Raw genomic sequence first — 20,091 nt, 5'->3', positions numbered from 1 at the left:
GGGTAGAATACTTTTTGGACGAGAGACTCTGGGAAGGGTGGAATACTTTTTGGACGAGAGACTCTGGGAAGGGTGGAATACTTTTTGGACGAGAGACTCTGGGAAGGGTAGAATACTTTTTGGACGAGAGACTCTGGGAAGGGTAGAATACTTTTTGGACGAGAGACTCTGGGAAGGGTAGAATACTTTTTGGACGAGAGACTCTGGGAAGGGTAGAATACTTTTTGGACGAGAGACTCTGGGAAGGGTAGAATACTTCTTGGGTGCGAGACTCGGGGAAGTGAAGAATACTTTCTGGATGCACTACGGTTTTGTCTCTTCTGGGGAGATCCAGCATGTGCTTAAAGGGCTGATGGTTTCGTCGGAATCGTTGCAATTAGGACAATATTGAAACGTTCAGCACAATGGACCCGTATTTGTAGGCATGGGGTTGGGCAATCCCACTCTATGGGTAATAGTAAAGCATTTTTCAGCTCCCTGTTCGGCGATGTATCTGTGACGGTTGTGAGATCGCCAGCAGGATGAAATGTTCCCCGTCCCGTTGGGTCCTGTGGCGACACGTTCTGCTTCTAACTGTCCAAAAAGGCAACTCTAGGGGGATTCCTACAAGCAAAGCATCTGTTATTCCCTGAGACTTCGGTTCTACTCCAGAGACATAGAAACACATCTGCATTAATCCTCGCGGTGCTTTATTGAAAGCAGTGGAGGGACACCGCTGCGTGTTTATCCAGTCTTATTAACACTTTAAGTACCTGAGCGGTGACACATAATCCTGCATGGCATGTGTGCACCGATTAATGCCAAGTAACCCCATCACAAAAATTGTGGTTCGAATATGGATAAATTATATCTGCACTTAATAGGTCAGTGGCACAATGAATAAAAACCTATGACTCCCCCCCCCCCCCCCCCCTCCCAAGTTACTTGTGCGGTAGGATTTCGGTAGATCACATGACCATGGTTAGTTTCATGCTTGCTTTCCAACATCTGGCAGGAAACTTCCGACAGCCTAATCAAATCTAGCTTAACTCTAGGAACGTCTTGCAGAAATGGGGCATGTAGACCACAGCTTTATGTGCAGCAGGTAGAAGTGTGTGTGTGTGTGTTCTGTAAGTGGTCCTAAAGACTGATCAGCCTTGATTCTTAAAACATTAAAAGCTGTTTTCCTTGAAGGTCCAAATGTGAGTAGGAGAGAAATGGAGAAATCCGTTCTAAAAGCCTTTGAACAGCTGGCAGTCGCTTTCTCATTGAAATAAAATGGTCTTGTTTGGCTCAGGTTTTAGTGACTTTAGCAAGTAGTGGTAACGGAGTTGATAAGGAGTGCACATTTATTATTATTATTATAATAATTATTTTCTTTGTAGAAGCTGGCAGGCTGATAGAAGCACTCAGCTCACCGGACGGACTTTCTGGCTTTTGACCCTTTAGCTGGTAAGTGCATCATCCGCTTGGACTCGCCTAACCTGGTTCTGCGTTCCCGATTAGTTTTTTTTGCATTTCCAATGGATGTAAAACGCATCGCGCCGGCTTAATGGAACACGTCGAATACGCCCCGCATCAAATTAAGTGTGTCCTAGTTCCTGAATTAGCGGGCGATTTTAAACCTGCAGGAGCTCTGATTCGGAATGTGGAAATGTTAATCGCTCTATAGTGTGCCTGTTACTATTTCGTTATGTACGGTTTTAACCATTTTGATGCATGTATAATCAGAGCAGGATTGTATAGGGTGTCGGTGAAGTTAACATCCGACATCTCCACGACAGCCACGTGAAAATGAATATAGGCTGTTAAGGAGATTAAAATGTTTGCATGCCTTCCCACTAAGCTAGTAGTAATAATCATTGGAAGGTTGTGCTTTAACCCCTTAATGACAAAGCCCGTACATGTACGGGCTCAAAATGCATTGCTTTCAATGGGTTTAGGGACCGCCCATTGTCCTTAAGGGGTTAATGCCTAAAGGGGAAAATGACTTAATCTGTGAACTCGTTCCCTTTGCCATTGTGTAAATGTTATAATTATGTTCAAATATTTGGCATCATTCCACTTTTTAAGTTTGTTTTGACAAGTGTCATTGATGGTGGTTGAACTTGCTATAAATCTGCTTTATGCGTGTGACACGATGGCTTGAGGTTGGTCTACAACCTCTTTATGCAGCATGACTCTTAAAATATAGATGCTATTTACTATTCTTGGGTGCTGCCATCTTTAGGAGAAGTTTGCATCCATGCACGCATTTTACATATAGGTGGAACTGATGATTTCTAATAAGCTAATTGTAAAAGGGTGTATTTCGATGTAAGGAACTTATTTCCCTTTTTTTTTTTCTTTTTACCGTTAATCCTAGCCCTAGCATACGCAGGTATTTAGTTGTCGATATTACAAGTGACAGGTTACTGAACTGTAAAACTGAGCACTGATATGACCTGCTAAGACTGTAATTTGGGTACCCTCAAAAGCAACGGCTTTGTGACTTTCAGTGGTTACACGGATTTGCGTGGGACAATGAGCTCGGTGGCGGTTCTAACCCAGGAAAGCTTTGATGAACATCGCAGCGGGCTGACGCAGCCGCCGGTCAGAGGTTGGTTACTTTTTGGACTCCGCTCGTAGATAATTCCTTGGCCTGATCATTGATGACATTCACAACTCCTTTGGTTCTTACAGTGGCTACTGTTGGAGCATCTGAGGATGAGACGGATCCCCCAACTTACAAAGATGCATTCCCACCCCTCCCAGAAAAATCTCTTGGCAATGAGAATCATTCTGAGCCCGCTGGAGCTTGGAGCAAGATTCGGCCAATCAAGTCTTCCGTTATCACTCAGGTAAGCTGGCCTATGGCTGCCGTATATTGGGCTAGTTGGTTTCCGTCACAGAATGAATGGAAAGCAAATTGTAATGCATTATTTAAATGAAACTTAAGAATGGCTTATCGTGTAAACAGGCTCGTCATCACTTATGATGAAGTGATTAGTTCTCTTCAAACTGGAGTTCTTAATCTTTCCTTATTTTAAACAAAACTTTCCTCTTGGTAAAGAAAAACTTAAAGCAAGATGAACGAGGACTTTTGTAATAATTGGAAGTCTTATTGTGACTTGATGTTTTAACAGCACGGCAGTTCTGAGGCTTTCCAGGCGAGGGGGGGCTACTATATTCTCAAACATATACCAGTTATGGGCATTACTTTAACAATTACTTCTCACCAAATGTCCCTCATTTTAGTATGACAGGATGTGCAATGTGTGAATATATTATGAAAGAGCCTGCGTTTTATTTTCGTGATGTGATATTCATCTGAGACTCGTGTAGTCGGCGTCGGGCACCTTAGAGAATGTGATCAAATCATAATAATAAAAAGATATTGGTCATTAAATAGGTGTAGAAGAGGTTAACGTGAACTGACCTCACTAAAGAAAACTTGGCCTGTTAATTCAATGCAAGATGTCCACAGTAAAGACTGGCAAATGTGCGATCACAACTGGAATCTTTACTACTGTTACTACCGGTAGTCCTTAAGAGCATAGTGTCTGATAGTGATAGTACCTGTGCCGTTTGTTAGTAAATTGTAGGGTTACCAGGTAGGTTATGTGGCTGCTTGAGATAAAAAAAAAAGTGTTCAATGGCCAGTATCAAAATGTGCTGCAAATAGCGACTCAATCCACTGTTACTCCTTTCCTAGGTGTTCCATGTTCCCTTGGAGGAGCGTAGATACAAGGACATGGCTCAGTTTGGGGAGGGCGAGCAGGCAAAGATCTGTTTAGACATCATGCAGAAGACCGGCGCTCAGTTGGAACTCTCTCTGGCCAAGGACCAAGGCTTATCCATAATGGTATCTGGAAAACTCGACTCTGTCATGAAGGCTCGCAAAGAGATAGTTACCCGGCTGCAGACACAGGTACGAGTTCAAGCCTGCCATGTGTATTGGTTGTTAGCACCACATCTCTACTGTTTTAAAGTATGTATGCATATATATAATATACAATGTGTGTGTGTGTGTGTGTGTATATATATATATATGTATGTGTGTATATATATATATATATATATAATTGCTAAAGGGAGTTGGTGGTGTGTCTGAGGGTTTGTTGCGGTGGGAACAATGTATTTGTGATGCTGATGCAACATCATTCCACCAAGACCAATTTAAGATGAGTCTGTGGGGAATTAAAATTCTGCATTAACCTTTTACTAGTGACAATGGCTGCATAGAATTAAGGAGTAGAAATTTTTCCTTTTCACTAGGATACAGAAGAAATTACGGGCAACTGATCATAGCAATGTAGTATAACGAAGAGAATACCAGAGAAATGTAACACTTCTTGCAGTTATGAGAATGACCTTGACATATCCTCAAGGTTCCACTTCTCCATTCGTATACTAAAACTAGATTTTTCTTAGATGGTCCCATCCAGAGTGGCACAGACCACGTGTCTGGTTATAAGTAGACAGTGATGTTGTGCTTCGCAGTTGATTCATGTCCTGTGATAAGTTTTTTTTAGTTCGGTAAATTATAGAGGAAGTGAGGGAAACTGGCACATTTAAATTGCGTAGTGTCCTAATGGATGGCTGTTTCCAAAGCTTATTGTGTTCCTTATGGATGACGGTATTGGTATAATTTTTAAGTGGCTGTATAGCATCAGTTAATGTATTTAATGTAATTCATCCCTTATGCAACATGCTTATACTGATGAATATAAAATGTGGCTACCGGGTAGGAGCAAGTTGGCTGTAAGTATTGGGATCTCAGGTTTTTTGTTCCCATTAAAAGCTTCATTCATCTGTAACAAGTCCGTGTTCCATATTGAGAGCCTCATATTCCCCTTTGACGCACTTTAATGTTTTGTTTAAATTTGTTTTTAACTGAAACTATAAGTTACTGTGACACGCGCTAAAAAGAAAAGGCACTGTATGTTGCTCTGCTGCTGGCAATGTGATGTAGTTAACATTGTCCCTATGGGGGTATTTACTACTTGAGATGATGGTAAAGGCCACAAAGTCCGTCCGATGTCATTCTCTCAGGGTTATCTTAGGGAGAGACGTCATCAGGAGCTTCCCCGTTGTGTAGCACAGGTAGCTGTGAACCTACGTTGCGTGTAATTGTTGACGTGCGTTTGGCCTCAGTGTGACTTAGAACCATGAGAATTGTATCATGGTAGCAAAGCAGTAATGTAGTATAAGATGGGTTTTTGGTTTTTTTCCCCCAGAAATTCTGTAAGTTTGTCAATTCTCAGATTTCACTTTCTTTTTTGAGGTTTGAGTGTTTGCAGCTGCTATTCCTACAAAATGGATTGTTTGGGTAATTTTTCAAGAATACTCACTGTTTTTAGCTATATATTATACAGGAACAGCCAACTGTCGTTTAGTACTGTGCATTTTTAACTGTGTAGCTTTTCTTGACACCCTTTAGGTGCGCCATGCCTTAAAGCTAGTATTGGTACACCTAGAAGGAACGTAGAGCTGACTGGTTTCTTGTTGTTCTTGCTGTTTTCAGGCTTCTGCCTCGGTCGCTATCCCCAAAGAGCACCATCGGTTTGTAATTGGCAAGAACGGAGAGAAGCTGCAGGACCTGGAACTGAAAACCGCTACCAAGATCCAAATCCCTCGGCCCGAAGATGCCAGTAACCAGATCAAGATTACTGGCACCAAAGAGGGCATTGAGAAGGCGAGGCATGAGATCCTGCTCATCTCAGCCGAGCAGGTAAGAATGGAGCTTGACCCCTAAAGGACAATGGGCGGTCCCTAAACCCATTGGAAACCATGCATTTTGAGCCTGTACATGTACGGTGTTTGTCATTAAGGGGTTAAGGATCTTCTCCCAAAACCCTGGGGCCAGTGGTGTTCGTTTGTTTAGCATTCCAAGCTCGTTGCTGAGGTTCCCCGTATCGCTATGGTCTTATCTGTTAAGCATCTCGCTTCTAATTTGATGCTGTGCATTTATGATTTTCTGCTTCCTGCAGTGTGAGAGCCGCTTTAATTACATGTGAATGTCTAATCAAATGTATTCTGCTTCAGCTATAGCTTATGAATGTTGTTCCTGTGCTGCATGTTCATTTTGTTTTTGTTCTGCTTCAGGATAAGAGAGCAGTGGAACGATTTGAGGTTGAAAAAGCCTACCACCCATTCATTGCGGGACCCCACAACAAAGTAGTAAATGAGATCATGCAAGAGACTGGAACAAGGATAAACATCCCTCCACCCAGCGTCAACAAGACTGAAATCGTGTGCACAGGGGAGAAGGAACAGTTGGCTCAGGCTGTGGCAAGAATCAGACAGATCTATGAGGAGAAGGTGAGCCTTCCCTGCAGTTTTAATATCTGCCATGCAGGACTATCCCTGGGCTTTCACGCACCCTGGTGAATTAGTCTGTAGCATCCATGTTCTGGAACGCTTGCCTGCTAACATGGCAAAGAACCTGTTGATGGTACCACTCATCAATTTAGTCTTTTAGCCAGCCTTTGAGGTTATTTATGTACAGTGGCAAGAAAAAGTAAGTAAACCCTTTGGCATTACCAGTGTTTATATATAAAGTTGTCTTAAAATACAATCTTCATCTTAGCTACAATAATGAACAGCTGCAGTCTGTTTGAACACAATTTATTTTGTATTCTTGTCCATATTGAAAACAACATTCACAGTGTGGGTTGGAAAAGCATGTGAACCCCTAGGCTAAAAACCTCAACAAAAGCAAATTGAAATCCAGGTTGCTCAAGTGCTGAAGCCAATCGGCTCAATTGGATGTGTTTTTAAAAGAAGCATGAAAAGAAGAAATCTCAAGACTTTGTCAAGATTTGATGATTTGCGTAGAGCTGGAAAAGGTTACAAAGTAATCGGTTTACATATTTATCAGTCCACAGTTAGACAAATTGCTTACTCTCCCTAGAAGTGGGTGCCCAGCCAAGTTGACTCCGAGGGCAGAATGCTTATTGAGGTAAACCACTCTAGGATCACAACTAAAGGCTTAAAGGAACCATTGGAAGTGGTTAACATCTGCTTATGAATCTACCGTATGCAGAACATTGAACGGGCCTGGAGTCAATGGAAGGACGTGGAAGCCGCTGCTCTACACTTTGGCAAACTTCAGCCGAATACTGATGTTAAAGAGCACCTTGACACTCCACAACACTACTGGAAAGATCTTCTGTGGTCTGATTTAACGAAGGTTGAATTGTTTGGGAATAACGCGCAGCTCTGTGTCTGGTGTGAAAAGAGCACCACGTACCCACATGAACACATAACCGTGGAAGAAGCATCACGATTGAGGCTGATATGGGTAACTTGCCATCATCAAAGGGGACAACAAATTCCCAAGTTTATCAGCGTCATGCAGCATAATATTATGTCTATCTACCAGCTGACGCTCAGTATAAGTTTGGTGATGCAGCAGGTCAGTGTCCCAAAACTTCAAAGTAGATCTACTACAGAATGGCTTCAAAGAAAATGAGTCTTAAAGTTGCTGACTCAGAGCCCAGACCTTAGTCTATTCCAGATTCTGTTCACACCAGACATCCTAGAAACATGGCTGAGCTTAAGCCGTTCTGTAACGAAGAATAGTCTAAAATTCCCCCTGAATGTTGCGCTGGTCGGATCGGCGATTACCGGAAGAGCTTGTTTGAGGTTATTGATGCCAAAGCAGGTTTGACCCGTTACTCCAATGGTTCACTTACTTTTTGATTGTTTAATGGGTGTGTTCAATAAAGACATGCAAGGTTATCATTGCTTGTGTTATTAGCTTAAGCACATTGGCTATACTTGTGACTTTGATGTAGATCACATTTTATTAACTATTAATGCCGAAAAACTGGTAATTCCAAAGGTTTCATTTACTTATCTAAGTTTGGGCTCTTTTTCAAAATGCTTCTCTTGGGCACATCTTGTAGACCATATGGTGTCCATGTAAATAGAAACAAATTGAAAAATGCCTGCCATCCTTGTACCATGTGGTCTAACATGTCTGACTCTCTCCCTGTAGAAGAAGAAAACAACCAGCATTGCTGTGGAGGTGAAGAAGTCTCAGCACAAGTATGTGATTGGACCCAAGGGCAACAGTCTACAGGAAATCTTGGAGCGCACAGGGGTGTCTGTAGAGATTCCACCTAGTGACAGCAGCTCAGAGACTGTCATCCTGCGGGGAGAGCCTGAAAAATTGGGCCAAGCTCTGACAGAAGTTTATGCGAAGGTAAGTTTTGTGTGTTAATGTATACCATTCAGTGCTGTCCTAGGCTTAATCCAGGGCAGCGCCTCAAACTTGCTGCTGCGTTCAATCTCCCCAACCACTCCATGAAGCGGTGGGACGCAGGGAGACACGATAGGGCCTCACCCTGGAACTAGTCTGCGTAATGCATTTTATAGAGTCTAAATGTATATTAGTGTTGTGTTTTGCTTGTTTGGAAACCTGCAGGATGAATTTAATAAAAAAAAAAAAAATACAAAATGGACATCTGAAATGCTGATATCTACTGATACATGTTCAACCTATCCAAATGGCAACTTAGATATGTCATGTCTCCTCTATAGGCTAACAGCTTTACAGTGGCCACTGTCTCTGCTCCCTCATGGCTGCACCGATTCATCATTGGCAAAAAAGGACAGAACCTGGCAAAGATCACACAGCAAATACCAAAGGTAAGCATCTAATATCTTTATGGTGCAGCTTAAACCAAGGGTAGTAACACCTCGGGTGAATGAGCTCTGTTCCACAGATCCTACCTTCCTTGACGAATTTACAGATTATACATTCTGTAACCTGATGTACCATGGGCAACTATAAGTTTTATTTTCTTTAAGGGAGTTCCTTATGTTGCACTGCATGGCATGTCCAAATCCTATGTTAAGGACACTGGCTTTAATATTCACTTATTTCGATTGGTGTCTCATACCTATTGCATTTTTGCTTCTAGGTGCATATTGAGTTTACAGAAGGAGAGGATAAGATCTCTTTAGAAGGCCCCACAGAAGATGTGACAATAGCTCAGCAGCAGATGGAAGCTCTTGTCAGAGACCTGGTAAGGAGCTGTTAATGTGTGTTTCTGGCTGCTGTTTATTACAATAATTCTCTTAACGAACCCAAATCAAAGAATAAGTATACTAAATACGATACGCATTGGGCTTTTCTGGTGGACCTTAATGTGAAGCGACCTGCTCCCATTTGAGTGTATTTGTACATTACATGAGTATATATCCGCTACAGATGTCGTGGTAACGGAGGCAACTGAACTGGAGTTTAATTTGGGTAAAGACATGCCTGTTAATATCAGACTTGTGATTATCTCTTTTCATATAGATTTCCCGTATGGATTTCACGGAGATAAATATTGATCACCGATTTCACAGGCATCTTATTGGAAAGAGCGGAGCAAACAGTGAGTGAATGGGGGACACTTCAGGCTGTACCTTGATCTAAGGGTCCTATTCACTAAATTCTTCACAGTGCCAATCCTGCAAGCTTCGCTTACAAGAAGGCATGAGTGCAGCCTCCATAATGTGTAGTTTCCCTATTAGGGTCACTCAAGAAATCTTGCCAGTTTACTGTGTATTAGACCGCTCATGTTACAGAGAAAGCTCGCCTGGTATCAAGTTGATGGGTTGACATTGCAACTGTCCAGCAATCTCCTACTTAGAAGTAGCCTTTCAGTGTGTCAAATTTGGTATTCTATTTAACACCATTCCACGTTTCCCACTACAGAAGTGCATCCGTATGGGGCACAGATCAGCGTTCTAGACTGTAGGTTCAGTAGTCAACTAAAATGTCTGTTTTTGATTCAGATGACCTCTGATGGTATTATGTTCAAAGCTCAAGCTGTCAGACATAAACCTGGTAATACAGCTTTAAGCATCAATGAGCTAATGGGTTAGCTAAAATCAACAAATGCCACTTAACTATTAAGAACATTAACCCCCTTTTAAGAGTCTCAAGAACTTTCAAACCCCTTGTTTCCTCTTAATTGTTTTATTGAAGCTGTATTGCTTGGTACATATATTTATTATACATAGTGTAGTTTAAACATGATGTGTCCACTAAATGACACTTGGTGTTTCAGTTAACAGAATTAAGGATCAGTACAAAGTCTCTGTGCGGATTCCCCAGGACAGTGAAAAGAGCAATCAGATCCGGATTGAGGGTGACCCCCAGGGGGTGCAGCAAGCCAAGAAGGAGCTGTTGGAATTGGCATCTCGTATGGTAAGAACTTGCTGTACAGTTTGCCAGGGCTGTGTATCAGGTTAGATAATTGCCGCTGGAAAGGACCCATTCATCTTAGTGCGGACTGGCAACAAAAAAAAAAATAGCTTGACTTCTTACTATGGTTTATCTTGGAGCAGCTATTTAAAGTACTGTCTTAACAAACTTCTAGATTGTAAACTTGAGTAGGACCGTCCTAACCTTTGTTTCTGTAAATCCCATTGTACGGTGCTTTAGAACGAGGGTGCTATAATCAACCAATACATTTAATGAAAATCCTGTCAACCTGTAGTTGTCTTATCAGAGTATACATATGCGCACGTTTGATCGGCTCTAAGGAAATGTGTAGAATCATTTGTTTGCTGCCTGTAGGAGAACGAACGCACAAAGGATTTGATAATCGATCAAAAATTCCATCGAACAATAATTGGCCAAAAGGGAGAGCGAATCCGGGAGATCCGTGAAAAGTTCCCAGAGGTGAGTATACAGACCTATCGATTCTTTCTTTTTATTCGATGTAGTCACATATCTGACGTATTTGCTGCTTTTCTTAGGTCATCATTAATTTCCCAGACCCAGCTCACAAGAGTGACATCGTACAATTGCGAGGGCCCAAGAATGAGGTGGAGAAGTGTACCAAATACCTGCAGAAGATGGTTACTGAGATGGTAAGGCTCTTGGGCCCTGTGTGCCCCTTCCCCCAAACGCTTTTTGCTAGGCTCATGGAGGCAGTTAATGTAGTGAATTAAACTTCTACTTCAATAGACATATCAAAATTGTTCATCCCATCCTCCAAAAAGTCTTGGTTTGTTCACTAAAGTATTGGTGTGATAAAATGGCCAACTTGCATCACCAGCTTACTGTTTTTTTGTTAAAAATAAAAAGCAAACTGGGTTCATCCTTCGTAATTATCAGTGATGATGAACTGTTGAAATGTTTTCGACTTTTGTTTAAAAAAAAAAAAACCAAAAAACTAATAAATAAATTGTAAAGGGATCCTCCTTAGGGAGAGCCCAGGTATGTTTGGCTTTTCTATCATTTGTGGGTGAAGTCAAACTTTGGATTTGTCCCCATTTGTGTACAGAATCCACATATAGGATCTTCATAGTAACTGTGTGAAGTGACACTTGCATTAACTAGATTTGTAAAACTCTTTTCTCATGATCTTCTTATAGACGGAGAACAGTTATTCCATCTCAGTGCCAATCTTTAAGCAGTTCCACAAGAACATCATTGGAAAAGGTGGTGCCAACATCAAGAAGGTAAATTTCCAGTCTTGAACCTTTCTGTACTTTCTAACTGAATGCTTAAAAGTATACAAAAAAAAAAAACTTTAAAAAAAAACAAAACCCTTGATCTCTTGTAGATCCGAGAAGAATGTAACACTAAGATTGACCTGCCGGCTGAGAACAGCAACTCAGAAATGATTGTGATCACTGGCAAGAAAGCGAATTGCGAGGCTGCGCGAGAGAGAATCCTGGCGATTCAGAAAGAACTGGTTAGTCTTTAGTGCTCTATAAAACTAGATAATCTTAGTTTTCTGATTGTGTGGCTTTGTTCCTGTGCCAGTGTCACACAAGCGTGCTAAAGCAAACTGCAGAGTGGGTGGGGGAACTTATGGGTTTTATCAAAATCCAAAGAATATCTTAACCAAGTTTTATACTCTTGGTGCATACATGTCATGCCAATTATTCCCAGGTACTCTGTAGACAGTAAACGTGACTATTTTTCTAGGCAAACATTGCTGAACTGGAGGTGAGCATTCCATCCAAGCTACATAACTCGCTCATTGGAGCCAAGGGACGCTTTATCCGCTCAATAATGGAGGAGTGTGGGGGAGTGCATATTCACTTTCCCAGCGAAGGCTCGGGCAGCGATACGGTGATCATCAGGGGACCTGCGCAGGACGTGGACAGGGCCAAGAAACAGCTGCTGCAGCTTGCTGAAGAGAAGGTGAGCAGAACCTCAAGGAGATAACCACACAGTTGAGCATTGAAGCCAGCATCCTAAATGGAGAAATGCTTGTAGCCTTCTAAGATGTAATATTACAGAGCTTCTGCAGCTATTGTTATGTAGAAAAAAGCTTTAAGCCAACTTATTTTTAACTCAATACTCATGTTTGCAGAACTGAGCAAAAACCAGATAATACAGAATGGACTCCTACTATATAAAGTTTTTTGTTTGTTTTGAAGTGTCTTACCTTTTTTGCTTGAGCACGGTACTGATACTGGAAGAGGGATTTCTTCGTTGTAATAGTATTCTGGTTTTCTTTTTAGCAAATAAAAAGTTTCACTGCAGAGCTCCGGGCAAAACCAGAGTACCACAAGTTTCTGATTGGCAAAGGTGGCGTTAACATCCGCAAAGTGCGTGACCAGACAGGGGCCCGCATCATATTCCCCACTGCGGATGACAAGGACCAGCAGATCATCACCATTGTGGGCACAGAGGAGGCAGTTAAAGAGGCCCAGACGGAGCTGGAGAACCTGATAAGGGGTTTGGTGAGACTTTTTTATATTACTAGTTTCTTATGTGACTCTAACAGTGCTACAAATGTAATGTAATTATTTATATGGGAAACTTCATGTAAAGGGTTTGAAACTGCTTGTATCGATAAGGTTCCCTTGAGTGACCGATGACCCTTGTTCTGCAGGATAATATTGTTGAAGACACAATGGCTGTGGAGCCCAAACACCATCGCCACTTTGTGATTCGCAGAGGACAGGTGCTAAGGGACATCGCTGAGGAGTATGGTGGCGTAACTGTCAGCTTCCCACGTTCTGGAGTACAAAGTGACCGTGTCACACTCAAAGGGGCGAAGGAATGTGTGGAGGCTGCCAAAAAAAGGATCACGGACATCATTGAGGACCTGGTAAGAGTTATAATCCTGCTCTAAGTTATACACGCAAATCCACACTTTTTTGTAATGGTGCTTGATTAAAATAGGCTAGGTTTCTCACCTTATGCCATAAAACTCTACTTCACGCTCTATAGTACCTTACATTTAAGCTTACATGTCTACAAAACTGTTACATGAATTGGGAAAAACAAGTACAAAGTATGGTTTGTTCTGATGGAGTCGAATGATAAAATCTGTGAAGGTTGTAGGTTCACCTTTAACTGGTGTCTGAGGTCTTGACCTTTTCTTCATCTGTTTTGTGACTGGCAAAAGCTACAATGTATTCTGAAATATAATGGCCGAACAAACCTGCGATGATCTGTGGGTCCTCTTGTTCTCCCTTCACAGGAGGCACAGATCACTGTTGAGTGCATGATCCCTCAGAAATATCATCGGTCCATCATGGGTCCTAAAGGGTCTCGAATCCAGCAGATAACGCGGGAATATAATGTGCAGATTAAGTTCCCTGACCGTGAAGAGAATCCTCAGGGTGGTAAGTTTATTTGTTTTTTTTGGGGGGGGGGTTAATTAGTCTTACTGTTGTGGGTCAAACTAAAATTTAACCTTTCCTCTGTAGTTGGTATGCGTTCCGGTTAATATTCTGCCTTTTCTGTGTTCAGCCCCCAATGTAGATTTACCAGCTCAAGAGAACGGCGAGGAAGCTCCAGAGCCTAAGGCTGACCCTGAATCCCCCAAAAAATGTGATATTATCACAATCTCTGGACGCAAGGAGAGGTGTGACGCAGCTACCGAAGCTCTGAGGGTAAGTCGCGGTTGGAACTAAGATACATAATCGCAGTATAGACTCTGTTCTGTCTTGAGCTTGTGGTTCAAAGGTCCACGTGTCTTATAAGGTGTACCGTATAACCTTAAAAGATCTTGTTAACCCGTAATGTCTGCTTTTTAGGCTCTTGTTCCTGTCAGCATTGAGGTTGAGGTCCCATATGATCTACATCGTTACATCATCGGGCAGAAAGGAAGTGGCATTCGCAAGATGATGGATGAGTTTGAGGTACGTGACCAATATACATCCTACAATGGCTTAATCTAAAACATCTCACTGGCCTTCTAGGCTACTTGGAGTTCTATACTATCCTTACAGCACATATCTTATCAAATTTGTCATACACACAGCAAATGTTTGCCTGGATAAACTATATGCTGTAACAGGGTTTTTGTGTGTTTTATCCGTTTTATTTATATATTTGGTGTGTACTATTCCATGAATTACCTATTTGACTCAAATGTCCACGTGATAATTTGTTGTTGGTGTTAATTGTGATGAGGGAATTTTTTTAATTGAAAGTACACTGTAAAGGGAAAGTATGGACTAAGTTAGGCTTTGACCTGAATGGTAAATTTTTATTTGGGATGTGCTACACCTAGAACTTTTTTATATATCATATTCTCTCCTTCCTCAGGTCAATATCCAGGTGCCAGCCCCTGAATTGCAGTGTGACATAATAACCATCACTGGCCTCTCTACCAATCTGGAGCGTGCCAAAGCTGGCCTTCTGGACAGAGTGCGCGAGCTACAAGCGGAGCAAGAGGACAGGGTGAGTCGGTTCACTTTCCTTATTTGATACTCTTGTTTAGAATGTGCGGAGTGTGTGTATTTATGTGTATGTAGACTCTTTCATCATCTTAAAAATGGTCTGGTATAATATTGTGTTTTTTACTGCTGGTAAATGTGCCTCTAATCCTTGATTCTGAAGTTAGACTCTTACCTACAGCAGTATAAATTTCTGGGAGTTATCTTCGTATTAGGGCATATATACACTTTTAGTCACCATAGTAATCTCTTCTAGGCTCTTCGCAGTTTTAAGTTGCTGATCTCAGTAGATCCCAAGTTCCATCCAAAGATCATTGGCCGTAAGGGAGCGGTCATTAGCCAGATCCGCACAGAGCATGATGTCAACATCCAGTTTCCAGACAAGAATGATGAGAACCAGGTAATGTTTTGAAATGTAAATACTTTGGCAACACACCTGTAGTTGCAGAGTTATTTTAGCTTCTATTGGGCTATGTGCTCTTGTGTACCATTTTGGCTATTTTTACCCCTGAGCTTAAGCTATTTTTCATACATGGATCCCTAAATTTAGATTTTAATTTGGAATCGTTAATAATCTATCTATCGGTAAACGTTTGCAGTTCTATCTCAGGTTAAATAATAGCTGAAGCATCATGTTGTCCCTAGTACAACTATATCTTTGTAGATCTATTTAATTTGTCATCAAGCTTTGACCCATCGTATTCAGGATAGGCATGCCTGTTCAAATGCCTTCCCTGTATTAACACCACTACCACTTTACTTTAAGGTTAGTAGTCAAGTGGAGCAGACTCCCAGCAGTAAAACCTTCTTACATTTTTAATCTGAGCCTCTTGTCTTAACATTTCTCCTTCTTTGAAATATTCTTCCCTATAGTGCTTTGTTAGATCCCTTTTGTACTTGCATCTTAGTTTCCTCTTCAGAGGCTAGTGTCATTTACTTTATGTTGGGAAAGGTATGTGATAAAGTTCAGATGAGAAAGTACTTGTACTGCAGTTTGTGGGAGCAGTCCATTTTACCCCATTTATCGTTCATGCATTCAGAACACTTATTTTATTTTTAGGATCAGATTATGATCACCGGTTATGAAAGAAATACAGAATCTGCCAGAGATGCAATCATGCACATTGTTGGTGACCTGGAACAAATGGTTTCTGAGGATCTCACCTTGGACCACCGTGTCCATGCCCGCATAATCGGCGCACGGGGAAAAGCAATACGCAAGATCATGGATGAGTTTAAGGTGAGATTCGTGGGCAAGGCTTCGTTAGTCTGGCTGATTATCATTTTGCCGTGGTAGCTGTTGTAATATGATGTGTAAGAGTGGGTCTTCCTGTCTACAGCTCTTGAGCGTATGATAGTTATCCAGCACCCTACCAGTAATCAACCAGTGAATGCTTGTATTGGTCGTTCAATAGCTTTGACTGCCTGAGCATAGCTTATACTTTTTTGTGTTTAACTACAACTGACGTGGATTTAGTATTTCCACATTTTTACTGCACAGCTTTAACAGCTTTTATTTTCCTTGAAAGGTGGATATCCGCTTCCCTCAGAGTGGTGCTTCTGATCCCAACTGTGTGACTGTGATGGGCAAACCCGATGATGTGGAGGAAGCAATTTATCACTTGTTGAACCTGGAGGAGGAATATGTAAGTGTACCGAACTGGAATGGTCTTGGGAATCAAGACTGCTGCAACAGTGTCCTTAGAAACTGTTATGAATGAGTTCTGAAGATGGCAGTAATGCTGTACTCTCCTAGGTTTGGTGCTATTGCCTCTCCCTGATCCTAGTGTGTGGGAGAGGAGTTACTGGCGATATATGCCATGTTATAACACTGTAGAATGGGTAAACGGGACATAAGTAGTTTATAACATACCAATTAGACATACAGAAACAGATGAGGAGGGCCCTGGTGTGTAGATGTCTGCCTCATTTACATTGTATTGGAGAATTTTCATTGTTGTGCAGTATCCAGCAATATATGCAACCACTGCCTGGATATTGTACCCTTGTACCATAATATTTGAATGTTAATGCTGGAAACTGAAATCATTTAAGACCAAACTTAATGAATAAGGAGGAGACCAAAACTATTGAGACAAACCGATCATTAAAATAATATTATGCATTCTGACACACCTAGCAGTGAGTATTTCATAATCTTTCCCCGTCACATTCTAGATGACTGATGTAGCGGAGAGCGAGGTGATGCAGTCTTACATGAAATCCTCTTCTCAGGAAGATGGCAAGCCCCAACCATCCAAGGGCTTTGTTGTCCGAGATGCACCATGGGCAGCAGGAGGCAGCAACGAGAAGGTACGTAATTGTGTTAGCCTGCGAGTGAAATAAATGTCAGGACAGCTGGGCACCAACTAGATGGTGGATGGAGAACATGGTCTTAATTCCAGGAGTCTTGCCATCTTTAGACTATACAATAATTTTACAGCACTTGGGTTTCTTTACTGCACACAGTAAGCCAACACCCTGAGCAAAAACACATGGCAAGCTTCAGAGGAACATAAGGGGATACACGAATAGTCACAGTTCTCCTGATGTGGGCATTATTTACTAAAGCTGAGTTTGCCAGTTCCTGTATCCACTTTTAGACCAACTCGGTGGGCTCCATTATGTATAGTTACAATGAGATTTACTTTGAACCATACATTATTCAGGGCAGCACGGGATTCTTCATTAATCTAAGATGATCTTTTATGATCCACAGCAATGTATTCACAAAATGAAAGATTAAAAACTCTCAACACTATTGTGAAACTACCTTCTTATAGCATTTGCCATAATTATTTTTTCTGTTTAGGCTCCTGACATGACCAGCTCAGAGGATTTCCCCAGCTTTGGAGCACCAGTCGCCCACAAAACCTCTCCTTGGGGTCCCAAGAGGCATGGTGGTGGGAAAGGCCTCCTGCCTGCAGACATGTCTGCTTCCTGTTAATTCTCCAGTTCCTGTGTCAGATTCACTTGCCCCAGTCATCTTGTTGTTCCCCCTCTCTGCCCCTTTCCTCCCTTGCATCCCAGGATTGTTTGTACCGAGTCACTCCCGCCATTTCCTGCGCAGGGATTTATCTGGCACTCCTTTCTGGTTTCTCACTGACGGGATTAAATCTGCATTTCATTGGAAAATGTATATGTAACTGCATTCACGTGACAAGTGATGTGAAGTTATCTTCACACTTCCATCCAGAGCTGCTTCCATCGTGACCCGCTCCTTCTGCCATGTTCACTTTCTGTGGTGCTTGGTCTCAGTGGTTTAACGTCATTTTACAAAGATTCTCTCTGTTTTTGGGACCTATATTCATTGTATAATGGGTTACAACTGCTTGATGTATTTGGATAAATGCTCGTTTTGTGGGAGAAAACGTGTCTGACATCTGGAAGTGTGCAGCCATACTTGGGGATTTGTTTTTTTTTTCTTCTTTCTTTCTACATATTTTGCATGAAATGCTGTTTTAAACTGTGAGCTCGTGGGTCTCATAACACTGACCTGCTACAGACCAGAATGTATTGTGAAGTGCCCTGTAACCCTCTCACTGCCAGAAAGCCACAGGGGATATATGCACAAGTGGTGGTTAAGAGCATGTATTTCTCCCTCCCATCTCCTTATGCGGTTTTAATTAGGCTACAAATGTTCCCAGCTTTGGAGAAGCTTGGCGTTTTCTGGTAGCAGCACTGAGTTTAGCGTGCTCATGTTACCGGTTGATTGGGCACTGAATGGGTTGTAGAGCCTGTCTGTCCTTTCTTTTGTCCTTTTACCTCTGATGCCGGGGAAAGGGATAATCTGTTTTTTGTCATTGGATGGGGGAGGGGGGTTATAGTTCCAAGGAGTTTGTTCCCCCCCCCCCAGACATCTCTAATGCCCCCTTAACCCTCTTGGACATTTTCTTCTTACTGTGCCTCAGTATCAACTTCCTGTACACCAAGGTCAGGAAATAAACATCCTTTAAAAGCCACTGCGTCTTGTATTATCATCCTCATAATTGTTTATTTATAGAGAGCCAACAATTTACACAGCGCTTCTTACATTACATGTATCGGTTTATCTTAGCCTATCAATCCTAGTTTTGTCATTACCATTGAATATATTGGGTAAAGAGGGCCCTGCTGGCAAGATCTTGATCTAGAGGGAATGGCGTGAGGAGAAATGGTTTTAGTGGACTGTTATGCAAAAGGACAACTATAACTGACCATAAAATCCATAATTTGATTTGTAGGGAGTGTTGAGCTTTACAGAAGTCTTGAGGGGACAGGGCAATAAAAACTGAGATGTTATCAAACTTTTCAGCCAGAGAAAGTGTTTGTACCAACTTCCTTGAGCTATAAACTGCGTATAGCCATATTGGGTGAAGAGGAAATGGAGTTTTCATGTTAGATATGGGTGGAATATGCTTTAATATGGGGTTCTAATACTATGAATCCATAACTATATACATTTTCTGCCCAAGGCCTAATCTGGAGCCTTGCCATCAGCCATGACTGCTGTGATCTTCCTGAGCATCGTATCCCAGTCCGCTGTTTTAAGGATGTGCCGCTTGGCAGAAGTTTGTGCCAAGCCGGCAGTTATCTATAATAACTCGGCGGGTGGTGTATATGCGATCTCTCCTTTTTGCTACAGGGACTCTAACTGGATATCTTATGACTCCCTGGACCCTAATTAGCCTACACCAGAACACTCCAATGCCCTGAATATCAATATTGCTAGGTAGTAGTTTTACCCTACTATAGCAAATGGTATATAATGAATAGCAGGGCAAAGTCTCTTCCCTCCTCTGTATCCAAGAAAACTACCATACAACAAACAGGTTCCATTTTTCCTCTAATGTTCTCTGCTGGGGATTAGCAATGTATTTTGGTTTGTCCCTACAAAAATGACAAAATTGCGATATCAAAAAAAAGTCAGGGTGTATTACACAAGATGTAAAAGTGCTGTGGTTTGGGGGATGGACCAGCCACACTAATATAAGTAATGCGGGAAAGGGACTAGGAAAGATGAACTAAGGAAAATGTGAGGAAGGGTTTGTGTCCTTAGAAGAAGAAGAAAAAGTGGGTCTGGGGGGATTTTTCTTTTTGGTGAGGGAGGGTGAAACACAGAACGGCCATAGGGGCAGCAGTTGAGAAATTGTGCATGAGTGCTAGAAATCGGAGGAGAGGACAGGCGGAGATCATTGGATGAGAGGAGAGAGTGGGTAGGAGTGATTTTAGAAATGAGTGAGGAGATGTAAGCAGGGGAACCGTTATGAAGGGCTTTTAAAGTCTGGCAGCAGCAATCGTTTTGGATGGTAGAGAGGTGAGATGTGTATGAGGGACATGAGCTAAGACAGGGCTAGGAAGGGACTTGTGCGTTTGGATTCACCCGAATTGCAACTTTACCAAAATTTGGTATATTCAGCGATTTTTGGAAGTCCCGAAAAGGCCAGACTCCCACACGAATTGGACGAAAACTAAGCAAAAAGCTCAGAATTT

At 41.9% G+C, this 20,091-nt stretch overlaps 1 protein-coding gene across 1 annotated transcript; it reads left to right on the top strand.

Moving 5' to 3' along the window:
- Positions 1-1,382: 1,382 nt before the first annotated feature.
- Positions 1,383-17,566, top strand: LOC149288261 (vigilin-like). Its single transcript, XM_089491942.1, has 27 exons — positions 1,383-1,431; positions 2,478-2,578; positions 2,662-2,819; positions 3,674-3,889; positions 5,486-5,692; positions 6,067-6,282; positions 7,964-8,170; positions 8,509-8,616; positions 8,892-8,996; positions 9,275-9,353; positions 10,032-10,171; positions 10,544-10,648; positions 10,726-10,839; positions 11,347-11,433; positions 11,538-11,669; positions 11,906-12,124; positions 12,448-12,669; positions 12,822-13,040; positions 13,416-13,560; positions 13,688-13,830; positions 13,975-14,079; positions 14,489-14,623; positions 14,876-15,019; positions 15,680-15,859; positions 16,149-16,265; positions 16,798-16,932; positions 17,432-17,566. Exons 2-27 carry the CDS (start codon positions 2,503-2,505, stop codon positions 17,564-17,566), a joined length of 3,849 nt encoding a protein of 1,282 aa, XP_089348068.1. The 5' UTR covers positions 1,383-1,431; positions 2,478-2,502.
- Positions 17,567-20,091: the final 2,525 nt, after the last annotated feature.

Source organism: Sceloporus occidentalis, unplaced genomic scaffold, assembly GCF_023333645.1.
Source record: "Sceloporus occidentalis isolate IW3139 unplaced genomic scaffold, rSceOcc1.0.p SCAF_53, whole genome shotgun sequence".
Lineage (NCBI taxonomy): Eukaryota > Metazoa > Chordata > Lepidosauria > Squamata > Phrynosomatidae > Sceloporus > Sceloporus occidentalis.
Note: the sequence above shows the minus strand (reverse complement) of the source record. Positions and strands in the feature narration are given on the sequence as shown.